Below are 22,184 nucleotides of genomic sequence, written 5' to 3'. Positions count from 1 at the left end.
CGACTTTGTAACTGTTTTAAATCTGACTAAAGTTCACCTGATAATCAGACGTAAAGGGATTCACCCTTACAAACAAGAAGTTTGTTCAAGTGTGCTATTAGTATTTTTATTATATTCATATACTTTCAGTTTACTTTTTATGTACTTATTAGAGATATACTTAACAAAATTATACTTAAAGGACCCATATTGTAAAAAGTAAGATTTTCATGTCTTTTTTGTACATAGACAAATTCAAGTATATTTGGGTTATACTGACAAGTATACATAAAAGTCTAAGTGTACTTGGCTTATACTGAAAAGTTTACAGAAAAGTATATTTGGCTGAGTACCAGATTCGTTCGTGTTTATTTCTGATTTATGACTAAAACAACGTGACACACAGTGCTTCATGAGACACTTTAATTTTCCAGTTGAAGCTTTAATCTCATTTCTAATGATGAATTACAGTGAACAGATGATATGAAATAAAATCTCTTTAACACTTTACATGAATAAACAAATCAATGTTTGAACCTGCTGTTCAAATACACAGAAACTTCACATTAAAGATATAATCAATAATCAATAATGGTAAACCAAAGAGTAGCCCCTCCCACCACCATCATGTTACTAAATAAACCCATAATCCATGCAGCCAGGCACAAAGAAACAGGAACTCTGCTGACTGCAATGATGACGAGTCCGTCTACGACTAACGGGTCCTGAGTTATGGAAGAGGCGGGGCTAAAGTTTAGGGGCGGGGCTATGAGTGTGTATTGGCATGTAAATGTCCTCAGACCTGGACCGTAGGCCCCGTTCAGACCTGGACCATAGACCCCGTTCAGACCTGGCCCATAGACCCCGTTCAGACCTGGCCCATAGGCCCTGTTCAGACCTGGTATTAACATGCGTCCTCAGTGATCACAAGTGGACAGCTCTAAGTACAGGTGTGAACGCACTAAAGACGCATTGAGATCAGATCCCTCAGACCACATTCAGAGGTGGTCTGGGCCTCATATGACCTCATTCTTTTAGCAGTGTGTAGTGAATGTGTCCTGGTCCACATTAAGGACCGTCTACTCTACTGACGTCCCGCTGGGATCCGCAGGTCTCAGAGGACTCAGGTGAATAGACCATCAGACTACTATACACTGTAAATTTTCCGGCAGCAGGGGCGCCAGAAAATGTCTGTTAAAAAATGGAAAAATACAGTCCGTTAATTAACATAAATAAAGTGTAAAAAAAAAAAACAGTAATTATCTTTATATAATTAGCCTTTATTACTGTAATATTACAAGAAATATTTTACTTTTAACATATATATTTATTGTTAGAATAGTCATACACCGTAAATCTAAGACCATTTACATATAAATCACAAATGAAACATTTAATTTTAAGTTGCAAAAGCCCAAATTTACATTAACGCTCAGAAGTTTTGCAAAAAAAATCTGTATTTTTACAAGAAATATTTTTAGAATTCCATGAAATCATTTTCTTCTAACATAAATTAATTGTTAAAATAGAGTCATAAACATCTAAAAAACAGAATAATTATCTTTAAAAATGATCAAGAAAAGCTTAAATACAGATATTTACTATTGTGATTACAAAAAAATACTGTAAATCTAAGACCATTTACATATAAATCACAAATTAAACATGTAATTTAAAAAAAAAAAAATTCTGTCATTTTGAAATACAGACAAAAAATTTAAAATTTCTTGAAAAAAACTGTAAAAAAAGTTTTTTTTTAAAGTGTAGTCAGGGGAAGGTCATTATTATCAGACTGTTGGAGATGTGTCTGTGTTTTTGTTCTGCTGCTTTGCACGGAGCTGGTACCCGCTCGCGCTCTCACACATCCCCGGCTCTCTGCCGGTACAATAACCTTTTATTTTGATGTTAATAAAATGTTAATAAAATGTACCTGAATTCACAAATATGTAGGATATTACTACTGACATTCCTGTAATGTTACATCACAACGTCTGCTGTAGTAGCTGTGTGTTTACTACGTGTTAATTTACATATAGAGTGGGGAAGTCACCACCGTCACCATCATCATCAACATCATCACCATCAACATCATCATCATCATCATCATCATCATCATCATCATCATCATCATCATCATCATCATCATCATCTATTTCTGTTGTCCTACAGTCACAGAGACCTTCACTGGTAAAACCTCCAGTAGGAGATCCACAGTATTAATGTATGGAAACATCCTCTCAGTGAAAGTGTGTGTGAAGGTGTGTATGTGTGTGTTAGTATCAGGATTAGAGAACGACAGCTTTCCTTTGTTCCAGTCCAGATTCACTCTGATCCTCTGGAGCTTCTTCTGCACTACGAGAACAATGGATGGACCTGATGGGGAGAATGTTTTGTATTTACCATCTCTGAACCATATTATCCATAATCCAGACCGTATGTCTCCCTTCCTCTGGACAGACTCTGCTAACACACCCAGTGACCAGTATGTACTGTCTCCAACCTGGACGTCCCAGCTGTGAGTCCCTGAGTTAAAGCCCTCAGAGCCCAGGACAGAGTAGTAGTAACCATCAATCCTCTCTGGATTATCAGGAAGCTGCTGTTCCTCTCCTCGTCTCACACTGGTCAGATCTTCAGACAGGATGAGACTTGGATGAGCAGTGTTTGGGTCCAGAATCACAGGAGTGTAGGAGACCATGTCCTTCATCTTGTTCCAGATGTTGAAGGTCAGGTTGCGCAGGTGTTTGGCCTGGTCTATCAGAGCTCCTGAGAGCAGCTGTGGATCCTCCAGCAGGGGGCGCTGCTGGACTCTTTCCACTGCAGCCTTGTAGTTGAGCAGGAATGAGACGTCTTCAGCTCTCAGCTCGTCCTCTGTGGCTCTGACTGTGTCTGAAAGAGCTGCTATCTCTCTGCTCACAGCCTCCATCTTCTCCTTCATCATCTGACTCTTCTGCTCCTCTTCCTCCCTCAGTGCAGCCATCCTGGCCTCCTCTTCCTCTTCTAGAAACTGGTGGAGCTTCTTAAACTGCTCCTTAATCTGCCTCTCTGTGTGTCGGGCCTGGACCTTCATGTGTTCTGCTGTTTGATCAAACTCCACCTTAACTTCTTCAAAAACCTTTAACTTCTCCTTTAAGGGCTTCAGAGTTTCCTGAAGTTTCTTCTTGTGTTGTCGTGCAGCTTCATCGATGGGTCTGAATCTGTGGTTGGTGTGTTTTTCTGAATCTCTGCAGACGAGACACACCGGCTGCTGATGGTCCAGACAGAAGAGTCTGAGTTTCTCAGAGTGCAGACTGCAGAGAGCCTCTGAAGATCTCTGATCTCTCTCCTGTAAGTAACTCTCACACAGGTTCTTTAAAGCCAAGTTAGGAGGTGGGTCCTTTGAAGATCTTCTCTTACAAAGTGGACACTCTTGGACGTGTTTATCTGTCCACCAGCTCTGCAGACAGACTTTACAGAAGCTGTGGCTACATGACAGGATGACAGGATCTTTAAAGATGTCGTGGCAGACAGAACAGCAGAAATCATCCTCTAATCTGGAAGCCATTTAGTCTCTGAGTGAAGCTGAAAACACAGCAGGCAGACGGCTCAGCCACTCCCTGTTCCCTGAAAGTTACTTTCACTTTGAGTCTTTGTTCTTGTAAAACTCTGGTTCAGTTTGTGGATTCAGCAGCTGGTTGAAGTGGTAGTATTCCAGTATTCCCAGTATTCCCTCCTGTAGATGTCCTCTCTCAGTGGAAGTGGTGGATTTGGTCTGAAGGTGAATCTTATCGTCCGTCTCTCAGTGTGTGTGTCTGTGTGTGTGTGTGTGTGTGTGTGTGTGTGTGTGTGTGTGTGTGTGTGTCGTCTCAGTGAGGCAGAATAACAACCTGTTTCCTGGTTTGTCAAAGGGATATTAAATGAAGGCTGAGACTCCGTCTTTGGCCTCGTGGAGTTCTGACTCATGCTCAGTGTGACTGGAGCTGTGATGTTGGAGGGTTACAGCAGAGGGTGCTAGAAATAAAGGGATGGTTCCCACTCAGGTGCTCTTTGGGTGGACTCGGACTGACTGACCTTTTTGGGTATGATTTCTATTTCAATTTCATTTTTCAACATGCTTTTGTATTAACCCTCTGAGACCCGACACATTTTACTGTTTTTCAGTTTTAAAACTAGAGTGAAGATACTGGTATCTAGAAAACCTAAAGAATCCATTGGTACCAACCATGTCATACTAGCTTGTCAAGAAGGAGGCTAAATAACGTTCCAAACTTACTCCATCCATCCTCTGAATGCTCTAGGTCTCTAGTTTGTGGCTGTAAAGTTTCATGAGGCTGTGATTATCCTAGAGGTCACCGCAGGTCATTTTATACAGTGAGGTCACGTTTCAAAAACTGCTCTCACTACAATGAAATGGCTACTATGGGGACTAACATCATCACACATGAATACAGTTGGGCTCATCGGGTCCACAAGAGTCTCAGCTTTACAGTGAAACCCAATGTATGTAATTCAAGACTGTTTATGGACCCCAGTATGCAGAAATATTCAGATACACTATTTTAGAATGGGAGAGAAAAACACATTTATACTGCATTCAAAAACCTGCATGTGATTATCATAAAGTGGGCATGTCTGTAAAGGGGAGACTCGTGGGTACCCATAGAACCCATTTTCATTCACATATCTGGAGGTCAGAGGTCAAGGGACCCCTTTGAAAATGGACATGACAGTTTGGAGCGTTATTTAACCTCCTTCTCTACAAGCTAGTATGACACGGTTGGTACCAATGGATTCTTTAGGTTTTCTAGTTTCAGATGATACCAGTATCTAAGTATTCGCTTTGGCTCAATTCTCATATGAGAATTATTTTTTATTCACCACAAAGAGCTCAAATCTCTGAACAATTAGTTTGTCGTTCACAACAGATTATAATTTCTCATTCAGTCAAGCAAATTTCACGTGTTTTGTCTCATGTGTGCCAAAGAGTGATTACAATAACTACTTTCACATGTCTGCTGATCAAAACTGATGAGTTGACTCTCAGTGAGATTAAACATTTTCTGTTCACTGTACATGCCTTTTTGTTGTTTATAATACATGTAACACATTGCTACACAAATACATTAACTATAAACACATGTACATATCTGTGTACTATTGTACAGTATTGACTTTTCCCAGTAAACTTTGACCAACTGTTGAAATGTGAATGTAAAAAGCTCTGTGTGATATATAACAGCCTTCAGCTAGACAGAACTGACATCCTGGTGTAGTACAGTAAGCAGTCAGTGTCAACAAAACAGATATTAGTATATAAGAAACATTTCCAGGGTTGATGGTGAAAAAACACATAATCATTTTGACAAAACAACTTTTCATTTTGGTGCTGTTGGTCAGTTTACTGACACAATAACTAGATTTTGAAGCATGAATGAAGAGTTTTGCGTGATTTACTACGTTTTGCAGACATGTAATAGAGTTGTGATGTCCCATCAAACAGTTGTGATAATTGAATTTACAGTTTAGAGACAGACTGTTTCAAGAAATGAGCCAAAGCGACTGAGATAAACTGTAGTTCTGTTAGAGTTTGTGACTCTATTGTTGTCTTTATTTTCTGCTGTGTGGACACAATGACTGAGAGGAGCCACTAGAGGGAGATAGAGTACACATCATCACATACTTATATAGTATTTCTCTCTTCCTGTAATTCTGTGTTTGAAGGTACTTGTACTTCACTTGAGTATTTCCATTTGTTCCATTTTCATTAATGTAGTGGAGTAAAAGTATAAAGCATAAAAATGTGACTTTATACTTCTACTTACAGCAGTTTATGTTTTAAATAAAAGAATGAAGATGTTTTGAATAACAGACAGAGAATAAATATATAAGTTATTCCAATCGGTATATTTTCAAAGTACAGTTACTCAAGTACTGTACTTTCAGGTACTTGTACTTTACTTGAGTATTTTCTACTTCTACTCCTTTAGTTACAACTTTAGTTACTTTCCAAATTGTCATAATAAACATGACAAGCTAATAATTATGATATAAAATATGATGCAGTGCTTTATATTGACAAATTACAACAACAAAATGTATTATAATAATATAACACTCTGAAAGGAGCATTTCTGTACTGTTGTTATTATGATATTCTAATAAAAATATAAATAATGATTGTTGAATGTTAATTAAATAAAAGTGCCTAAGAAGTCCCCAACATGATTCAGGAGTAACGCTAATGTTTAAAGTTGCATTAATAGGTTTTTGTTGTTGTTTTTTGCCACTTTGTCGAATCGGAAGAAGTTTATACACGATATATATATATTTAATAAACTCTATACTTTTTAATGATTATCATGAATCATTATTTTTTCTCTTTTAGTTATTTATATATGCTGTTCTGACTGTAGTTTTTGCTTGTCCTCTGTCTCATCATCATGCCTTGTTCACTTATCTTCTGTTATGTTGCACTAAAAAACAAAACTAAATGATAACAATAATAAATAATCTGTTTAGGAAATACATTCACGTTATTTTCATCGTTTATGCATTTTAGTTAATTCTATATCTCTATTCTGACTCTAGTTTTGTTTAATGCCAATTCATTCCCAACATATGAGTTAGTTTTATTAAAAATATTTCTACAACAAAATAAATAAATGGAAAAAAAACTCTCTGTGGAGTGAGGTGGCATTACATTCAGTCATCTGATCCACTGTAGATAGAAACATATGATATATATATATATATATATATATATATATATATATCAGCTGTACATCAGCTGTACAAACTGCCTTCATTCAGAAGATCCCAGGAGAAGTAACGAGAGAAAATCTCTGTAACATCTTTATGTTTGGCCACAGTGTTGTCTGGTAAATGTCATTAGTCTGTGATGAAGAGTTCAGAACATGGAAGGAAAAGACCGGCCAGGGATGCAGCTCTAACAGAAAATGTCCCCAAGTTCCTCATGAATCCCGTTCATTGTGTGTTTTGTTGTTTGTCGGCGTACTCGGGTGGATGTTCTTCTTCTTTCAACCTGTTGTTCACTCATGGATAGAGCAGATCAGTCATCGTCTCGTCACTCAGAACGAGCCTGAACTCGTGTTCCAGCCCAACTGGACCTCTCCCTCTGTACAGTAGGTACCTCGAGTGCCTTTCTTCAAACAGCAGATAATATTTGTCTCTTGACTTGCACTGTGACTTGTAGAACCTTACTAACCCTCCAGATAACCCTCCCACCCGACCCGACCCGCCCTCCCCTGGTCTGTCCCATCCCACCGAGACCCGGACCCGGTCCCTTCACCTCAGGCTGCCAGTAGTCGATGCAAGTGGAAACTACATTTCAGATTATGCCGTTTAGATTGACCAGATAGTGTTTTGTTGTTGTTTATTATAGGAGTTGCCTTAAATGTGTTTTATTTTCATTTTTACGTGATTTACATTGAGAAGAAGAAAAAAAGATCGCTGCAGACACTGGCGAAGGTCAGAGGTCGTTTTTAATAAAGAGGGATTGTTGATGATGAGATCTTTGCTCGGTGTGACAACCAGTCGTTTTGTGATGCACTTTTGGTTTGACCAGTATTATTATTATTATTATTATTATCAGAGTGTAAAATCCGTCAATCGCATTCATGAATCTGGTTCCTGGAGGCGTGTTGGTCCCGACTCGTTGTCCTGTGACTCGTCCATCGTTCCCTCTGTGCCGTGGTTCTTCTTCTTCTTGTGTTTGGGAGGGATGAGTTTGCTAAATCAGGTCATGTGAGCCGCAGCCTGTGTGTGAACAAACTAACCTGCACCCCGACGGGCAGACTTAGCTTCAGTCTGGTGGAGCGCATGCCTTCTTATGCAAATTTTTATACAAGATTTGTCAAATCTTTTTAATATGCATTTGTTTTGTTTTTTAAGTTTTTATGTGAAACTCAAGTCACCTTTTATTTCTTTGAACATTCAAACGTGTGCAGTTTAGCGGTGCGGTGGTCATCCAGCGTGAACATTTCTTCCTGACATCATGTTTTAGTGTCGGTTTTGATTTGGCTAATGCACCATGCTGAATGTTGGGATCCCAGCAGGGCTGAGGCCGAGTCCTCGCTTTCTATTTAGTCTAAAAGTGAATTTATCCAAAGAACACTGCAAATGTGCATTTCTGTTTGGAAGTCTTTTACGTAGTCGAAGCATATCATTAGAAGTTAATTTCTGCGTCCGCATCGTGTGCGTTCACCGAGCTGGAAGAAGACCATTAGTGGGCAGCTGAGAGCTCTTCAGTCAGTATGTGAGGACGTCTTATATGCATTAATTCAGACATGTCCAGTTCCTTCTGTGGCCGATTCTTCTGGAAGCATCCTGTAAAGTCGCTCACTCCGACTCTAGTCTTTTTAGTTTTAAAGCGATCAAGTCATGATTGTGGCCTTCTAGTATTCTGTCGATACATGACATCATCAACCCGTTGTTACCGCTCACATCCATCCTGTCCGGATCCAACCGTACACCTGAAGCTTCTTACCTCATCCACAGCTAATTCCATCGGGGGCGTGTTGAGTGCAAAAAAAAAATAAATGAAAAATAAAAGAAGTCTTTTTTTAATCTTCCATTTGGTGAGATGCATTGTAGCGATATGAATAAAGAAAAAGTTCACCTGGTGTGCTGAATAATGTGTAAATTGGTAATTACACAATCTGAATATTTGTATAATTGTTTGTATTTTTTCATAATGATTTTGGAAAGGAATGTGTTTATTTTTTTGACTTCTGTTCCAGATGTGTCTTCTGTTGGCCTGACATTGTGACTGGTCTGGTGGGATTCTTACCTCTGTATTGAGCCTCTTCTGTGATGAATTCTTTGTATGCAGTGTTTAGGAAATACTGTAGGGAACATGGGGAGGAGTTGATATTAGGAGCATTTGATCAATTTGTATTTATTTATTTTATCATTTTGTTAATAAATTGTGAAAAGCAGCGTGTCGACTTTGTAACTGTTTTAAATCTGGCTAAAGTTCACCTGATAATCAGACGTAAAGGGATTCACCCTTACAAACAAGAAGTTTGTTCAAGTGTGCTATTAGTATTTTTATTATATTCATAAACTTTCAGTTTACTTTTTATGTACTTATTAGAGATATACTTAACAAAATTATACTTAAAGGACCCATATTGTAAAAAGTAAGATTTTCATGTCTTTTATATTATAAAGCAGGTTTAAGTGCTTTATAAATACTGTGAAAGTATCGAAGCGCTCAATATACAGAGAAATACACACAGCCCGTATTCCGAAATTGTGCATTTGAAACAAGCCGTTAGGATTTCTGTCCCATTTGTGATGTCACAAATATACAATATTGAGATCATTACAAGGTTTAAAACGTAAACATTCTAAATGTGTCCCAGTTTATTCCTGTTTGCAGTGTATGTTAATGACATCAGCTGACAGGAAGTAAACATGGACCCAAACTGTTGCCTAGCAACGCAATTCCGTCTAAATGCACTAAAACGGAGCATTTCAGACAGATGGTAAATACAGGTATATTCAAGCAGACATAATGAGGAAAATAAAGTTTTTTTTTAACATTACAGCAGGTAAACATGTTTTAGTAGAAACACAAAATACAAATATGAACCTGAAAATGAGCATGATATGGGACCTTTAAGTATACTTGGCTTATACTGACAAGTATACATAAAAGTCTAAGTGTGCTTGGCAAGTATACAGAAAAATTCAAGTATACTTGATATATACTGAAAAGTTTACAGAAAAGTATATTTGGCTGAGTACCAGATTCGTTCGTGTTTAATTCTGATTTATGACTAAAACAACTTGACACACAGTGCTTCATGAGAAACTTTAATTTTCCAGTTGAAGCTTTAATCTCATTTCTAATGATGAATTACAGTGAACAGATGATGTAAAATAAAATCTCTTTAACACTTTACATGAATAAACAAATCAATGTTTGAACCTGCTGTTCAAATACACAGAAACTTCACATTAAAGATATAATCAATAATCAATAATGGTAAACCAAAGAGTAGCCCCTCCCACCACCATCATGTTACTAAATAAACCCATAATCCATGCAGCCAGGCACAAAGAAACAGGAACTCTGCTGACTGCAATGATGAAGAGTCCGTCTACGACTAACGGGTCCTGAGTTATGGAAGAGGCGGGGCTAAAGTTTAGGGGCGGGGCTATGAGTGTGTATTGGCATGTAAATGTCCTCAGACCTGGACCGTAGACCCTGTTCAGACCTGGACCATAGGTCCCGTTCAGACCTGGATCATAGGCCCCTTTCAGACCTGGACCATAGGCCCTGTTCAGACCTGGACCATATAGGCCCCGTTCAGACCTGGATCATAGGCCCTGTTCAGACCTGGACCATATAGGCCCTGTTCAGACCTGGACCATATAGGCCCTGTTCAGACCTGGACCATAGGCCCTGTTCAGACCTGGACTATAGGCCCTGTTCAGACCTGGACCAAAGGCCCCGTTCAGACCTGGACCATAGGTCCCGTTCAGACCTGGAACATAGGCCCCGTTCAGACCTGGACCGTAGGCCCCGTTCAGACCTGGAACATAGGCCCTGTTCAGACCTGGACCATAGGCCCCGTTCAGACCTGGACCATAGGCCCTGTTCAGACCTGGACCATAGGCCCTGTTTAGACCTGGTATTAACATGCATCCTCAGTGATCACAAGTGGACAGCTCTAAGTACAGATGTGAACGCACTAAAGACACATTGAGATCAGATCCCTCAGACCACATTCAGAGCTGGTCTGGGTCTCATATGACCTCATTCTTTTAGCAGTGTGTAGTGAATGTGTTCTGGTCCACATTAAGGACCGTCTACTCTTCTGACGTCCCGCTGGGATCCGCAGGTCTCTGAGTCCTCAGGTGAATAGACAGGAAGACGCCTGGCGTCATGGTAACGACCTCTGTGCTCTACTGTATCCTGTCAGTACAACTGTGTTTTATTAAAATATATCTTGTTTCTAGGCTACATATCTACAGACCATCAGACTACTATACACTGTAAAAAAACAAAGTGTGAAATTACGGAAATTTTCCGGCAGCAGGGGCGCCAGATAATGTCTGTTAAAAAACAGAAAAATACTGTCCGTTAATTAACATAAATAAACTGTAAAAAAAAACAGTAATTATCTTTATATAATTAGCCTTTATTACTGTAATATTACAAGAAATATTTTACTTTTAACATATATTTATTGTTGAAATATTCATACACCGTAAATCTAAGACCATTTACATATAAATCACAAATGAAACATTTAATTTTACGTTGCAAAAGCCCAAATTTACATTAACTCTCAGAAGTTTTGCAAAAAAAAATTGTATTTTTACAAGAAATATTTGTAGAATTCCATGAAATCCTTTTCTTCTAACATAAATTAATTGTTAAAATAGAGTCATAAACATCTAAAAAACAGAATAATTATCTTTAAAAATGATCAAGAAAAGCTTAAATACAGATAATTACTATTGTGATTACAAAAAAATACTGTAAATCTAAGACCATTTACTTATAAATCACAAAAGAAACATGTAATTTAAAAAAAAAAAAATTCTGTCATTTTGAAATACAGACAAAAAATGAGTGTGTTTACTACGTGAATATTTACATATAGAGCGGGGAACTGAGATCAGATCACAAGCTTCAATTATTTATCATCATCACCACCATCATCATCACCACCATCATCATCATCATCATCATCATCATCATCATCATCATCATCATCATAATCATCATCATCATCATCATCATCATCATCATCATCATCATCTATTTCTGTTGTCCTACAGTCACAGAGACCTTCACTGGTAAAACCTTCAGTGGGAGATAACCCACAGTGCTAATGTATGGAAACATCCTCTCAGTGAAAGTGTGTGTGAAGGTGTGTATGTGTGTGTTAGTATCAGGATCAGAGAACGACAGCTTTCCTTCGTTCAAGTCCAGATTCACTCTGATCCTCTGGAGCTTCTTCTGGACTACGAGAAAAGTGGATTGAAGTGGTGGGGAGAATGCTTTGTATTTACCATCACTGAACCTTATTCTCCATAATCCAGACAGTATTAATCCCTTCCTCTGGACAGACTCTGCAAACACACCCACTGACCAGTATGTGCTGTCTCCAACCTGGACGTCCCAGCTGTGTGTCCCTGAGTTAAAGCCCTCAGAGCCCAGGACAGAGCAGTCGTAATCAAACCTCTCTGGATTATCAGGAAGCTGCTGTCTCTCTCCTTGTCTCACACTGGTCAGATCTTCAGACAGGATGAGTCTTGTATCAGCAGTGTTTGGGTCCAGAATCACAGAAGTGTAGGAGACCATGTCCTTCATCTTGTTCCAGATGTTGAAGGTCAGGTTGCCCAGGTGTTTGGCCTGGTCTATCAGAGCTCCTGAGAGCAGCTGTGGATCCTCCAGCAGTGGGCGCTGCTGGACTCTTTCAACTGCAGCCTTGTAGTTGAGCAGGAATGAGACGTCTCCAGCTCTCAGCTCGTCCTCTGTGGCTCTGACTGTGTCTGAAAGAGCTGCTATCTCTCTGCTCACAGCCTCCATCTTCTCCTTCATCATCTGACTCTTCTGCTCCTCTTCCTCCCTCAGTGCAGCCATCCTGGCCTCCTCTTCCTCTTCTAGAAACTGGTGAAGCTTCTTAAACTGCTCCTTAATCTGCCTCTCTGTGTGTCGGGCCTGGACCTTCATGTGTTCTGCTGTTTGATCAAACTTCACTTTAACTTCTACAAAAACCTTTAACTTCTCCTTTAAGGGCTCCAGAGTTTCCTGAAGTTCCTTCTTGTGTTGTCGTGCAGCTTCATCGATGGGTCTGATTCTGTGGTTGGTGTGTTTTTCTGAATCTCTGCAGACGAGACACACCGGCTGCTGATGGTCCAGACAGAAGAGTTTGAGTTTCTCAGAGTGCAGACTGCAGAGAGCCTCTGAAGATCTCTGATCTCTCTCCTGTAAGTAACTCTCACACACCTTGTTTAAATCCAAGTTAGGAGGTAGTAAGCTCTTTGAATGTCTTCTCTTACAAAGTGGACACTCTTGGACGTGTTTATCTGTCCACCAGCTCTGCAGACAGACTTTACAGAAGCTGTGGCTACATGACAGGATGACAGGATCTTTAAAGATGTCGTGGCAGACAGAACAGCAGAGATCGTCCTCTAATCTGGAAGCCATAGTCTCTGAGTGAAGCTGAAAACACAGCAGGCAGACGGCTCAGCCACTCCCTGTTCCCTGAAAGTTACTTTGAGTCTTTGTTCTTGTAAAACTCTGGTTCAGTTTGTGGATTCAGCAGCTGGTTGAAGTGGTAGTATTCCAGTATTCCCAGTATTCCCTCCTGTAGATGTCCTCTCTCAGTGGAAGTGGTGGTTTTGGTCTGACGGTGAATCTTATCGTCCGTCTCTCAGTGTGTGTGTCTGTGTGTGTGTGTGTGTGTGTGTGTGTGTGTGTGTGTGTGTGTGTCATCCCAGTGAGGCAGAATAACAACCTGTTTTCCTGGTTTGTCAAAGGGATATTAAATGAAGGCTGAGACTCCGTCTTTGACCTCGTGGAGTTCTGACTCATGCTCAGTGTGACTGGAGCTGTGATGTTGGAGGGTTACAGCAGAGGGTGCTAGAAATAAAGGGATGGTTCCCACTCAGGTGCTCTTTGGGTGGACTCGGACTGACTGAACTTTTTGGGTATGATTTCTATTTCAATTTCATTTTTCAACATGCTTTTGTATTAACCTTCTGAGACCCGACCAACTTTACTGTTTTTCAGTTTTAAAACTAGAGTGAAGATACTGGTATCTATAAAACCTAAAGAATCCATTGATACCAACCATGTCATACTAGTTTGTCATGAAGGAGGCTAAATAACGCTCCAAACTTACGCCATCCAGCCTCTGAATGCTCTAGGTCTCTAGTTTATGGCTGTAAAGTTTCATGAGGCTGTGATTATCCTAGAGGTCACCACAGGTAATTTTATACAGTGAGGTCACGTTTCAAAAACTGCTCTCACTACAATGAAATGTCTACTATGGGGACTAACATCATCACACATGAATACAGTTGGGCTCATTGGATCCACAAGAGTCTCAGCTTTACAGTGAAACCCAATGTATGTAATTCAAGACTGTTTATGGACCCCAGTATGCAGAAATATTCAGATACACCATGCATGTACTTTCAGACCTGGACCATAGGCCCTGTTCAGACCTGGACCATAGGCCCTGTTTAGACCTGGTATTAACATGCATCCTCAGTGATCACAAGTGGACAGCTCTAAGTACAGGTGTGAACGCACTAAAGACGCATTGAGATCAGATCCCTCAGACCACATTCAGAGCTGGTCTGGGTCTCATATGACCTCATTCTTTTAGCAGTGTGTAGTGAATGTGTCCGGGTCCACATTAAGGACCGTCTACTCTACTGACGTCCCGCTGGGATCCACAGGTCTCTGCGTTTATTTTGATGTTAATAAAATGTTAATAAAATGTACCTGAATTCACAAATATGTAGGATATTACTACTGACATTCCTGTAATGTTACATCACAACGTCTGCTGTAGTAGCCGTGTGTTTACTACGTGTTAATTTACATATAGAGCGGGGAAGTCACCATCATCACCATCATCATCATCATCATCATCATCATCATCATCATCATCATCATCATCATCATCATCATATTTCTGTTGTCCTACAGTCACAGAGACCTTCACTGGTAAAACCTTCAGTGGGAGCTCATCCTGATCCACAGTGCTAATGTATGGAAACATCCTCTCAGTGAAAGTGTGTGTGTAGGTGTGTATGTGTGTGTTAGTATCAGGATCAGAGAACGACAGCTTTCCTTCGTTCCAGTCCAGATTCACTCTGATACTCTGGAGCTTCTTCTGCACTACGAGATCAGTGGATTCATCTGATGGGGAGAATGCTGTGTATTCACCATCACAGAACCGTATTCTCCATAATCCAGACCATATGTCTCCCTTCCTCTGGACAGACTCTGCTAACACACCCAGTTCCCAGAATGTACTGCCTCCAACCTGGATGTCCCAGCTGTGAGTCCCTGAGTTAAAGCCCTCAGAGCCCAGGACAGAGGAGTAGTAACGATCAATCCTCTCTGGATTATCAGGAAGCTGCTGTTCCTCTCCTCCTCTCACACTGGTCAGATCTTCAGACAGGATGAGTCTTGTATCAGCAGTGTTTGTGTCCAGAATCACAGGAGTGTAGGAGACCATGGCCTTCATCTTGTTCCAGATGTTGAAGGTCAGGTTGCCCAGGTGTTTGGCCTGGTCTATCAGAGCTCCTGAGAGCAGCTGTGGATCCTCCAGCAGGGGGCGCTGCTGGACTCTTTCCACTGCAGCCTTGTAGTTGAGCAGGAATGAGACGTCTTCAGCTCTCAGCTCGTCCTCTGTGGCTCTGACTGTGTCTGAAAGAGCTGCTATCTCTCTGCTCACAGCCTCCATCTTCTCCTTCATCATCTGACTCTTCTGCTCCTCTTCCTCCCTCAGTGCAGCCATCCTGGCCTCCTCTTCCTCTTCTAGAAACTGGTGAAGCTTCTTAAACTGCTCCTTAATCTGACTCTCTGTGTGTCGGGCCTGGACCTTCATGTGTTCTGCTGTTTGATCAAACTTCACTTTAACGTCTTCAAAAACCTTTAACTTCTCCTTTAAGGGCTCCAGAGTTTCCTGAAGTTCCTTCTTGTGTTGTCGTGCAGCTTCATCGATGGGTCTGAATCTGTGGTTGGTGTGTTTTTCTGAATCTCTGCAGACGACACACACCGGCTGCTGATGGTCCAGACAGAAGAGTCTGAGTTTCTCAGAGTGCAGACTGCAGAGAGCCTCTGAAGATCTCTGAGCTCTCTCCTGTAAGAAACTCTCACACACATTCTTTAAATTCAAGTTAGGAGGTAGTAAGCTCTTTGAATGTCTTTTCTTACAAAGTGGACACTCTTGGACGTGTTTATCTGTCCACCAGCTCTGCAGACAGACTTTACAGAAGCTGTGGCTACATGACAGCATGACAGGATCTTTAAAGATGTCGTGGCAGACAGAACAGCAGAAATCGTCCTCTAATCTGGAAGCCATAGTCTCTGAGTGAAGCTGAAAACACAGCAGGCAGACGGCTCAGCCACTCCCTGTTCCCTGAAAGTTACTTTCACTTTGAGTCTTTGTTCTTGTAAAACTCTGGTTCAGTTTGTGGATTCAGCAGCTGGTTGAAGTGGTAGTATTCCAGTATTCCCTCCTGTAGATGTCCTCTCTCAGTGGAAGTGGTGGTTTTGGTCTGAAGGTGAATCTTATCGTCCGTCTCTCAGTGTGTGTGTGTGTGTGTGTGTGTGTGTGTGTGTGTGTGTGTGTGTGTGTGTGTGTTGTCTCAGTGAGGCAGAATAACAACCTGCTTCCTGGTTTGTCTCGAGGATATTAAATGAAGGCTGATACGCTGTCTTTGACCCCGTGGAGTTCTGACTCATGCTCAGTGTGACTGGAGCTGTGATGTTGGAGGGTTACAGCAGAGGGTGCTAGAAATTAAGGGATGGTTCCCACTCAGGTGCTCTTTGGGTGGACTCGGACTGACTGACCTTTTTGGGTATGATTTCTATTTCAATTTAATTTTTCAACATGCTTTTGTATTAACCCTTTGATACCCGACCAACTTTACTGTTTTTCAGTTTTAAAACTAGAGTGAAGATACTGGTATTTAGAAAACCTAAAGAATCCATCGGTACCAACCATGTCATACTAGCTTGTCAGGAAGGAGGCTAAATAACGCTCCAAACTTACTCCATCCATCCTCTGAATGCTCTAGGTCTCTAGTTTGTGGCTGTAAAGTTTCATGAGGCTGTGATTATCCTAGAGGTCACCACAGGTCATTTTATACAGTGAGGTCACGTTTCAAAAACTGCTCTCACTACAATGAAATGTCTGCTATGGGGACTAACATCATCACACATGAATACAGTTGGGCTCATTGGATCCACAAGAGTCTCAGCTTTACAGTGAAACCCAATTTATGTAATTCAAGACTGTTTATGGACCCCAGTATGCAGAAATATTCAAATACACTATTTTAGAATAGGAGACAACAACACATTTTTACTGCATTCAAAAACCTGCATGTGATTATCATAACTTGGGCATGTCTGTAAAGGGGAGACTCGTGGGTACCCATAGAACCCATTTTCATTCACATACCTGGAGGTCAGAGGTCAAGGGACCCCTGATGAGTTGACTCTCAGTGAGATTAAACATTTTCTGTTCACTGTACATGACTTTTTGTTGTTTATAATACATGTAACACATTGCTACACAAATACATTTACTATAAACACATGTACATATCTGTGTACTATTGTACAGTATTGACTTTTCCCAGTAAACTTTGACCAACTGTTGAAATGTGAATGTAAAAAGCTCTGTGTGATATATAACAGCCTTCAGCTAGACAGAACTGACATCCTGGTGTAGTACAGTAAGCAGTCAGTGTCAACAAAACAGATATTAGTATATAAGAAACATTTCCAGGGTTGATAGTGAAAGAACAAGTAATCATTTTGACCAGTCCGGCTCACATGATGACAAAACAACTTTTCATTTTGGTGCTGTTGGCCAGTTTACTGACACAATAACTAGATTTTGAAGCATGAATGAAGAGTTTTGCGTGATTTACTACGTTTTGCAGACATGTAATAGAGTTGTGATGTCCCATCAAACAGTTGTGATAATTGCATTTACAGTTTAGAGAAAGTTAAGACTGTTTCAAGAAATGAGCCAAAGCGACTGAGAAAAACTGTAGTTCTGTTAGAGTTTGTGTCTCTATTGTTGTCTTTATTTTCTGCTGTGTGGACACAATGACTGAGAGGAGCCACTAGAGGGTGATAGATAACACATCATCACATACTTATATAGTATTTCTCTCTTCCTGTAATTCTGTGTTGGAAGGTACTTGTACTTTACTTTAGTATTTCCATTTGTTCCATTTTCATTAATGTAGTGGAGTAAAAGTATAAAGTAGCATAAAAATGTCATTTTATACTTCTACTTACAGCAGTTTATGTTTTAAATAAAATAATGAAGATGTTTTGAATAACAGACAGAGAATAAATATATAAATTATTCCAATCGGTATATTTTCAAAGTACAGTTACTCAAGTACTGTACTTTCAGGTACTTGTACTTTACGTGAGTATCTTCTACGTCTACTCCTTTAGTTACAACTTTAGTTACTTTCCAAATTTTCATAATAAACATGACAAGCTAATAATTATGATATAAAATATGATGCAGTGCTTTATATTGACAAATTACAACAACAAAATATATTATAATAATATAACACTCTGAAAGGAGCATTTCTGTACTGTTGTTATTATGATATTCTAATAAAAATATAAATAATGATTTTTGAATGTTAATTAAATAAAAGTGCCTAAGAAGTCCCCAACATGATTCAGGAGTAACGCTAATGTTTAAAGTTGCATTAATAGGTTTTTGTTGTTATTTTTTTCCACTTAATCGAATCGGAACAAGCTTATACACGATATATATATTTAATAAACTCTATACTTTTTAATGATTATCATGAATCATTATTTTCTCTTTTAGTTATTTATATATGCTGTTCTGGCTGTAGTTTTTGCTTGTCCTCTCTCATCATCATGCCTTGTTCACTTATCTTCTGTTATGTTGCACTAAAAAACAAAACTAAATAATAACAATAATAAATAATCTGTTTAGGAAATACATTCACGTTATTTTCATCGTTTATGCATTTTAGTTAATTCTATATCTCTATTCTGACTCTAGTTTTGTTTAATGCCAATTCATTCCCAACATATGAGTTAGTTTTATTAAAAATATTTCTACAACAAAATAAATAAATGGAAAAAAAACTCTCTGTGGAGTGAGGCGGCATTACATTCAGTCATCTGATCCACTGTAGATAGAAACATATGATATATATATATATATATATATATATATAAGCTGTACATCAGCTGTACAAACTGCCTTCATTCAGAAGATCCCAGGAGAAGTAACGAGAGAAAATCTCTGTAACATCTTTATGTTTGGCCACAGTGTTGTCTGGTAAATGTCATTAGTCTGTGATGAAGAGTTCAGAACATGGAAGGAAAAGACCGGCCAGGGATGCAGCTCTAACAGAAAATGTCCCCAAGTTCCTCATGAATCCCGTTCATTGTGTGTTTTGTTGTTTGTCGGCGTACTCGGGTGGATGTTCTTCTTCTTTCAACCTGTTGTTCACTCATGGATAGAGCAGATCAGTCATCGTCTCGTCACTCAGAACGAGCCTGAACTCGTGTTCCAGCCCAACTGGACCTCTCCCTCTGTACAGTAGGTACCTCGAGTGCCTTTCTTCAAACAGCAGATAATATTTGTCTCTTGACTTGCACTGTGACTTGTAGAACCTTACTAACCCTCCAGATAACCCTCCCACCCGACCCGACCCGCCCTCCCCTGGTCTGTCCCATCCCACCGAGACCCGGACCCGGTCCCTTCACCTCAGGCTGCCAGTAGTCGATGCAAGTGGAAACTACATTTCAGATTATGCCGTTTAGATTGACCAGATAGTGTTTTGTTGTTGTTTATTATAGGAGTTGCCTTAAATGTGTTTTATTTTCATTTTTACGTGATTTACATTGAGAAGAAGAAAAAAAGATCGCTGCAGACGCTGGCGAAGGTCAGAGGTCGTTTTAATAAAGAGGGATTGTTGATGATGAGATCTTTGCTCGGTGTGACAACCAGTCGTTTTGTGATGCACTTTTGGTTTGACCAGTATTATTATTATTATTATTATTATTATCAGAGTGTAAAATCTGTCAATCGCATTCATCAATCTGGTTCCTGGAGGCGTGTTGGTCCGGACTCGTTGTCCTGTGACTCGTCCATCGTTCCCTCTGTGCCGTGGTTCTTCTTCTTCTTGTGTTTGGGAGGGATGAGTTTGCTCAATCAGGTCATGTGAGCCGCAGCCTGTGTGTGAACAAACTAACCTGCACCCCGACGGGCAGACTTAGCTTACCCGATTAGCAACATCTGTCCACTCAGTCTGGTGGAGCGCATGCCTTCTTATGCAAATTTTTATACAAGATTTGTCAAATCTTTTTAATATGCATTTGTTTTGTTTTTTAAGTTTTTATGTGAAACTCAAGTCACCTTTTTTTCTTTGAACATTCAAACGTGTGCAGTTTAGCGGTGCGGTGGTCATCCAGCGTGAACATTTCTTCCTGACATCATGTTTTAGTGTCGGTTTTGATTTGGCTAATGCACCATGCTGAATGTTGGGATCCCAGCAGGGCTGAGGCCGAGTCCTCGCTTTCTATTTAGTCTAAAAGTGAATTTATCCAAAGAACACTGCAAATGTGCATTTCTGTTTGGAAGCCTTTTACGTAGTCGAAGCATATCATTAGAAGTTAATTTCTGCGTCCGCATCGTGTGCGTTCACCGAGCTGGAAGAAGACCATTAGTGGGCAGCTGAGAGCTCTTCAGTCAGTATGTGAGGACGTCTTATATGCATTAATTCAGACATGTCCAGTTCCTTCTGTGGCCGATTCTTCTGGAAGCATCCTGTAAAGTCGCTTACTCCGACTCTAGTCTTTTTAGTTTTAAAGCGATCAAGTCATGATTGTGGCCTTCTAGTATTCTGTCGATACATGACATCATCAACCCGTTGTTACCGCTCACATCCATCCTGTCCGGATCCAACCGTACACCTGAAGCTTCTTACCTCATCCACAGCTAATTCCATCGGGGGCGTGTTGAGTGCAAAAAAATAAAAATAAAAAAATAAAAGAAGTCTTTTTTTAATCTTCCATTTGGTGAGATGCATTGTAGCGATATGAATAAAGAAAAAGTTCACCTGGTGTGCTGAATAATGTGTAAATTGGTAATTACACAATCTGAATATTTGTATAATTGTTTGTATTTTTTCATAATGATTTTGGAAAGGAATGTGTTTATTTTTTTGACTTCTGTTCCAGATGTGTCTTCTGTTGGCCTGACATTGTGACTGGTCTGGTGGGATTCTTACCTCTGTATTGAGCCTCTTCTGTGATGAATTCTTTGTATGCAGTGTTTAGGAAATACTGTAGGGAACATGGGGAGGAGTTGATATTAGGAGCATTTGATCAATTTGTATTTATTTATTTTATCATTTTGTTAATAAATTGTGAAAAGCAGCGTGTCGATTTTGTAACTGTTTTAAATCTGACTAAAGTTCACCTGATAATCAGACGTAAAGGGATTCACCCTTACAAACAAGAAGTTTGTTCAAGTGTGCTATTAGTATTTTTACTATATTCATATACTTTCAGTTTACTTTTTATGTACTTATTAGAGATATACTTAACAAAATTATACTTAAAGGACCCATATTGTAAAAAGTAAGATTTTCATGTCTTTTATATTATAAAGCAGGTTTAAGTGCTTTATAAATACTGTGAAAGTATCAAAGCGCTCAATATACAGAGAAATACACACAGCCCGTATTCAGAAATTGTGCGTTTGAAACAAGCTGTTAGGATTTCTGTCCCATTTGTGATGTCACAAATATACAATATTTAGACCATTACACGGTTTAAAACCTAAACATTCTAAATGTGACCCAGTTTATTCCTGTTTGCAGTGTATGTTAATGACATCAGCTGACAGGAAGTAAACATGGACCCAAACTGTTGCCTAGCAACGCAATTCCGTTGAAATGCACTAAAACGGAGCATTTCAGACAGATGGTAAATACAGGTATATTCAAGCAGACAGAATGAGGAAAATAATTTTTTTTTTAACATTACAGCATGTAAACATGTTTTAGTAGAAACACAAAATACAAATATGAACCTGAAAATGAGCATGATATGGAACCTTTAAGTATACTTGGCTTATACTGACAAGTATACATAAAAGTCTAAGTGTGCTTTGCTTATACTGACAAATAAACAGAGAAGTGTGTGCTTGGCAAATACATAGACAAATTCAAGTATACTTGGCTTATACTGACAAGTATACATAAACGTCTAAGTGTGCTTAGCAAGTACACAGACAAATTCAAGTATACTTGGTTTATACTGACAAGTATACATAAAAGTCTAAGTTTACTTGGCAAGAATACAGAAAAATTCAAGTATACCTGGTTTATACTGAAAAGTTTACAGAAAAGTATATTTGGCTGAGTACCAGATTCGTTCGTGTTTAATTCTGATTTATGACTAAAACAACTTG

The 22,184-nt window shown here is 39.5% G+C and overlaps 2 protein-coding genes and 1 pseudogene across 2 annotated transcripts; all 3 read right to left on the bottom strand.

The window, feature by feature from the left end:
- Positions 1-1,263: 1,263 nt before the first annotated feature.
- On the bottom strand, positions 1,264-3,918 carry LOC141766489 (nuclear factor 7, brain-like; annotated as a pseudogene).
- A 5,864-nt stretch (positions 3,919-9,782) lies between these two features.
- On the bottom strand, positions 9,783-16,124 carry LOC141766455 (E3 ubiquitin-protein ligase TRIM39-like). Its single transcript, XM_074633335.1, has 2 exons — positions 14,170-16,124; positions 9,783-10,297 (listed from the first exon to the last, which is right to left on the bottom strand). The coding sequence occupies exon 1, from the start codon at positions 16,041-16,043 to the stop codon at positions 14,544-14,546; it is 1,500 nt and encodes a 499-aa protein (XP_074489436.1). The 5' UTR covers positions 16,044-16,124; the 3' UTR covers positions 9,783-10,297; positions 14,170-14,543.
- On the bottom strand, positions 11,643-13,216 carry LOC141766456 (E3 ubiquitin-protein ligase TRIM39-like). The gene has a single exon (XM_074633336.1). The coding sequence runs from the start codon at positions 13,145-13,147 to the stop codon at positions 11,753-11,755; it is 1,395 nt and encodes a 464-aa protein (XP_074489437.1). The 5' UTR covers positions 13,148-13,216; the 3' UTR covers positions 11,643-11,752.
- Positions 16,125-22,184: the final 6,060 nt, after the last annotated feature.

The sequence above is a fragment of the Sebastes fasciatus genome, chromosome 4 (assembly GCF_043250625.1).
Source record: "Sebastes fasciatus isolate fSebFas1 chromosome 4, fSebFas1.pri, whole genome shotgun sequence".
NCBI classification, from domain to species: Eukaryota; Metazoa; Chordata; class Actinopteri; order Perciformes; family Sebastidae; genus Sebastes; species Sebastes fasciatus.
The sequence above is the reverse complement of the archived record's forward strand: the minus strand, read 5'-3'. Positions and strand labels throughout refer to the sequence as shown.

Excerpts from the sequence above, each read along its gene's own strand:
- LOC141766456 (XM_074633336.1), bottom strand. The coding sequence starts at position 13,147 with ATGGCTTCCAGATTAGAGGACGATCTCTGCTGTTCTGTCTGCCACGAC.
- LOC141766455 (XM_074633335.1), bottom strand. The coding sequence starts at position 16,043 with ATGGCTTCCAGATTAGAGGACGATTTCTGCTGTTCTGTCTGCCACGAC.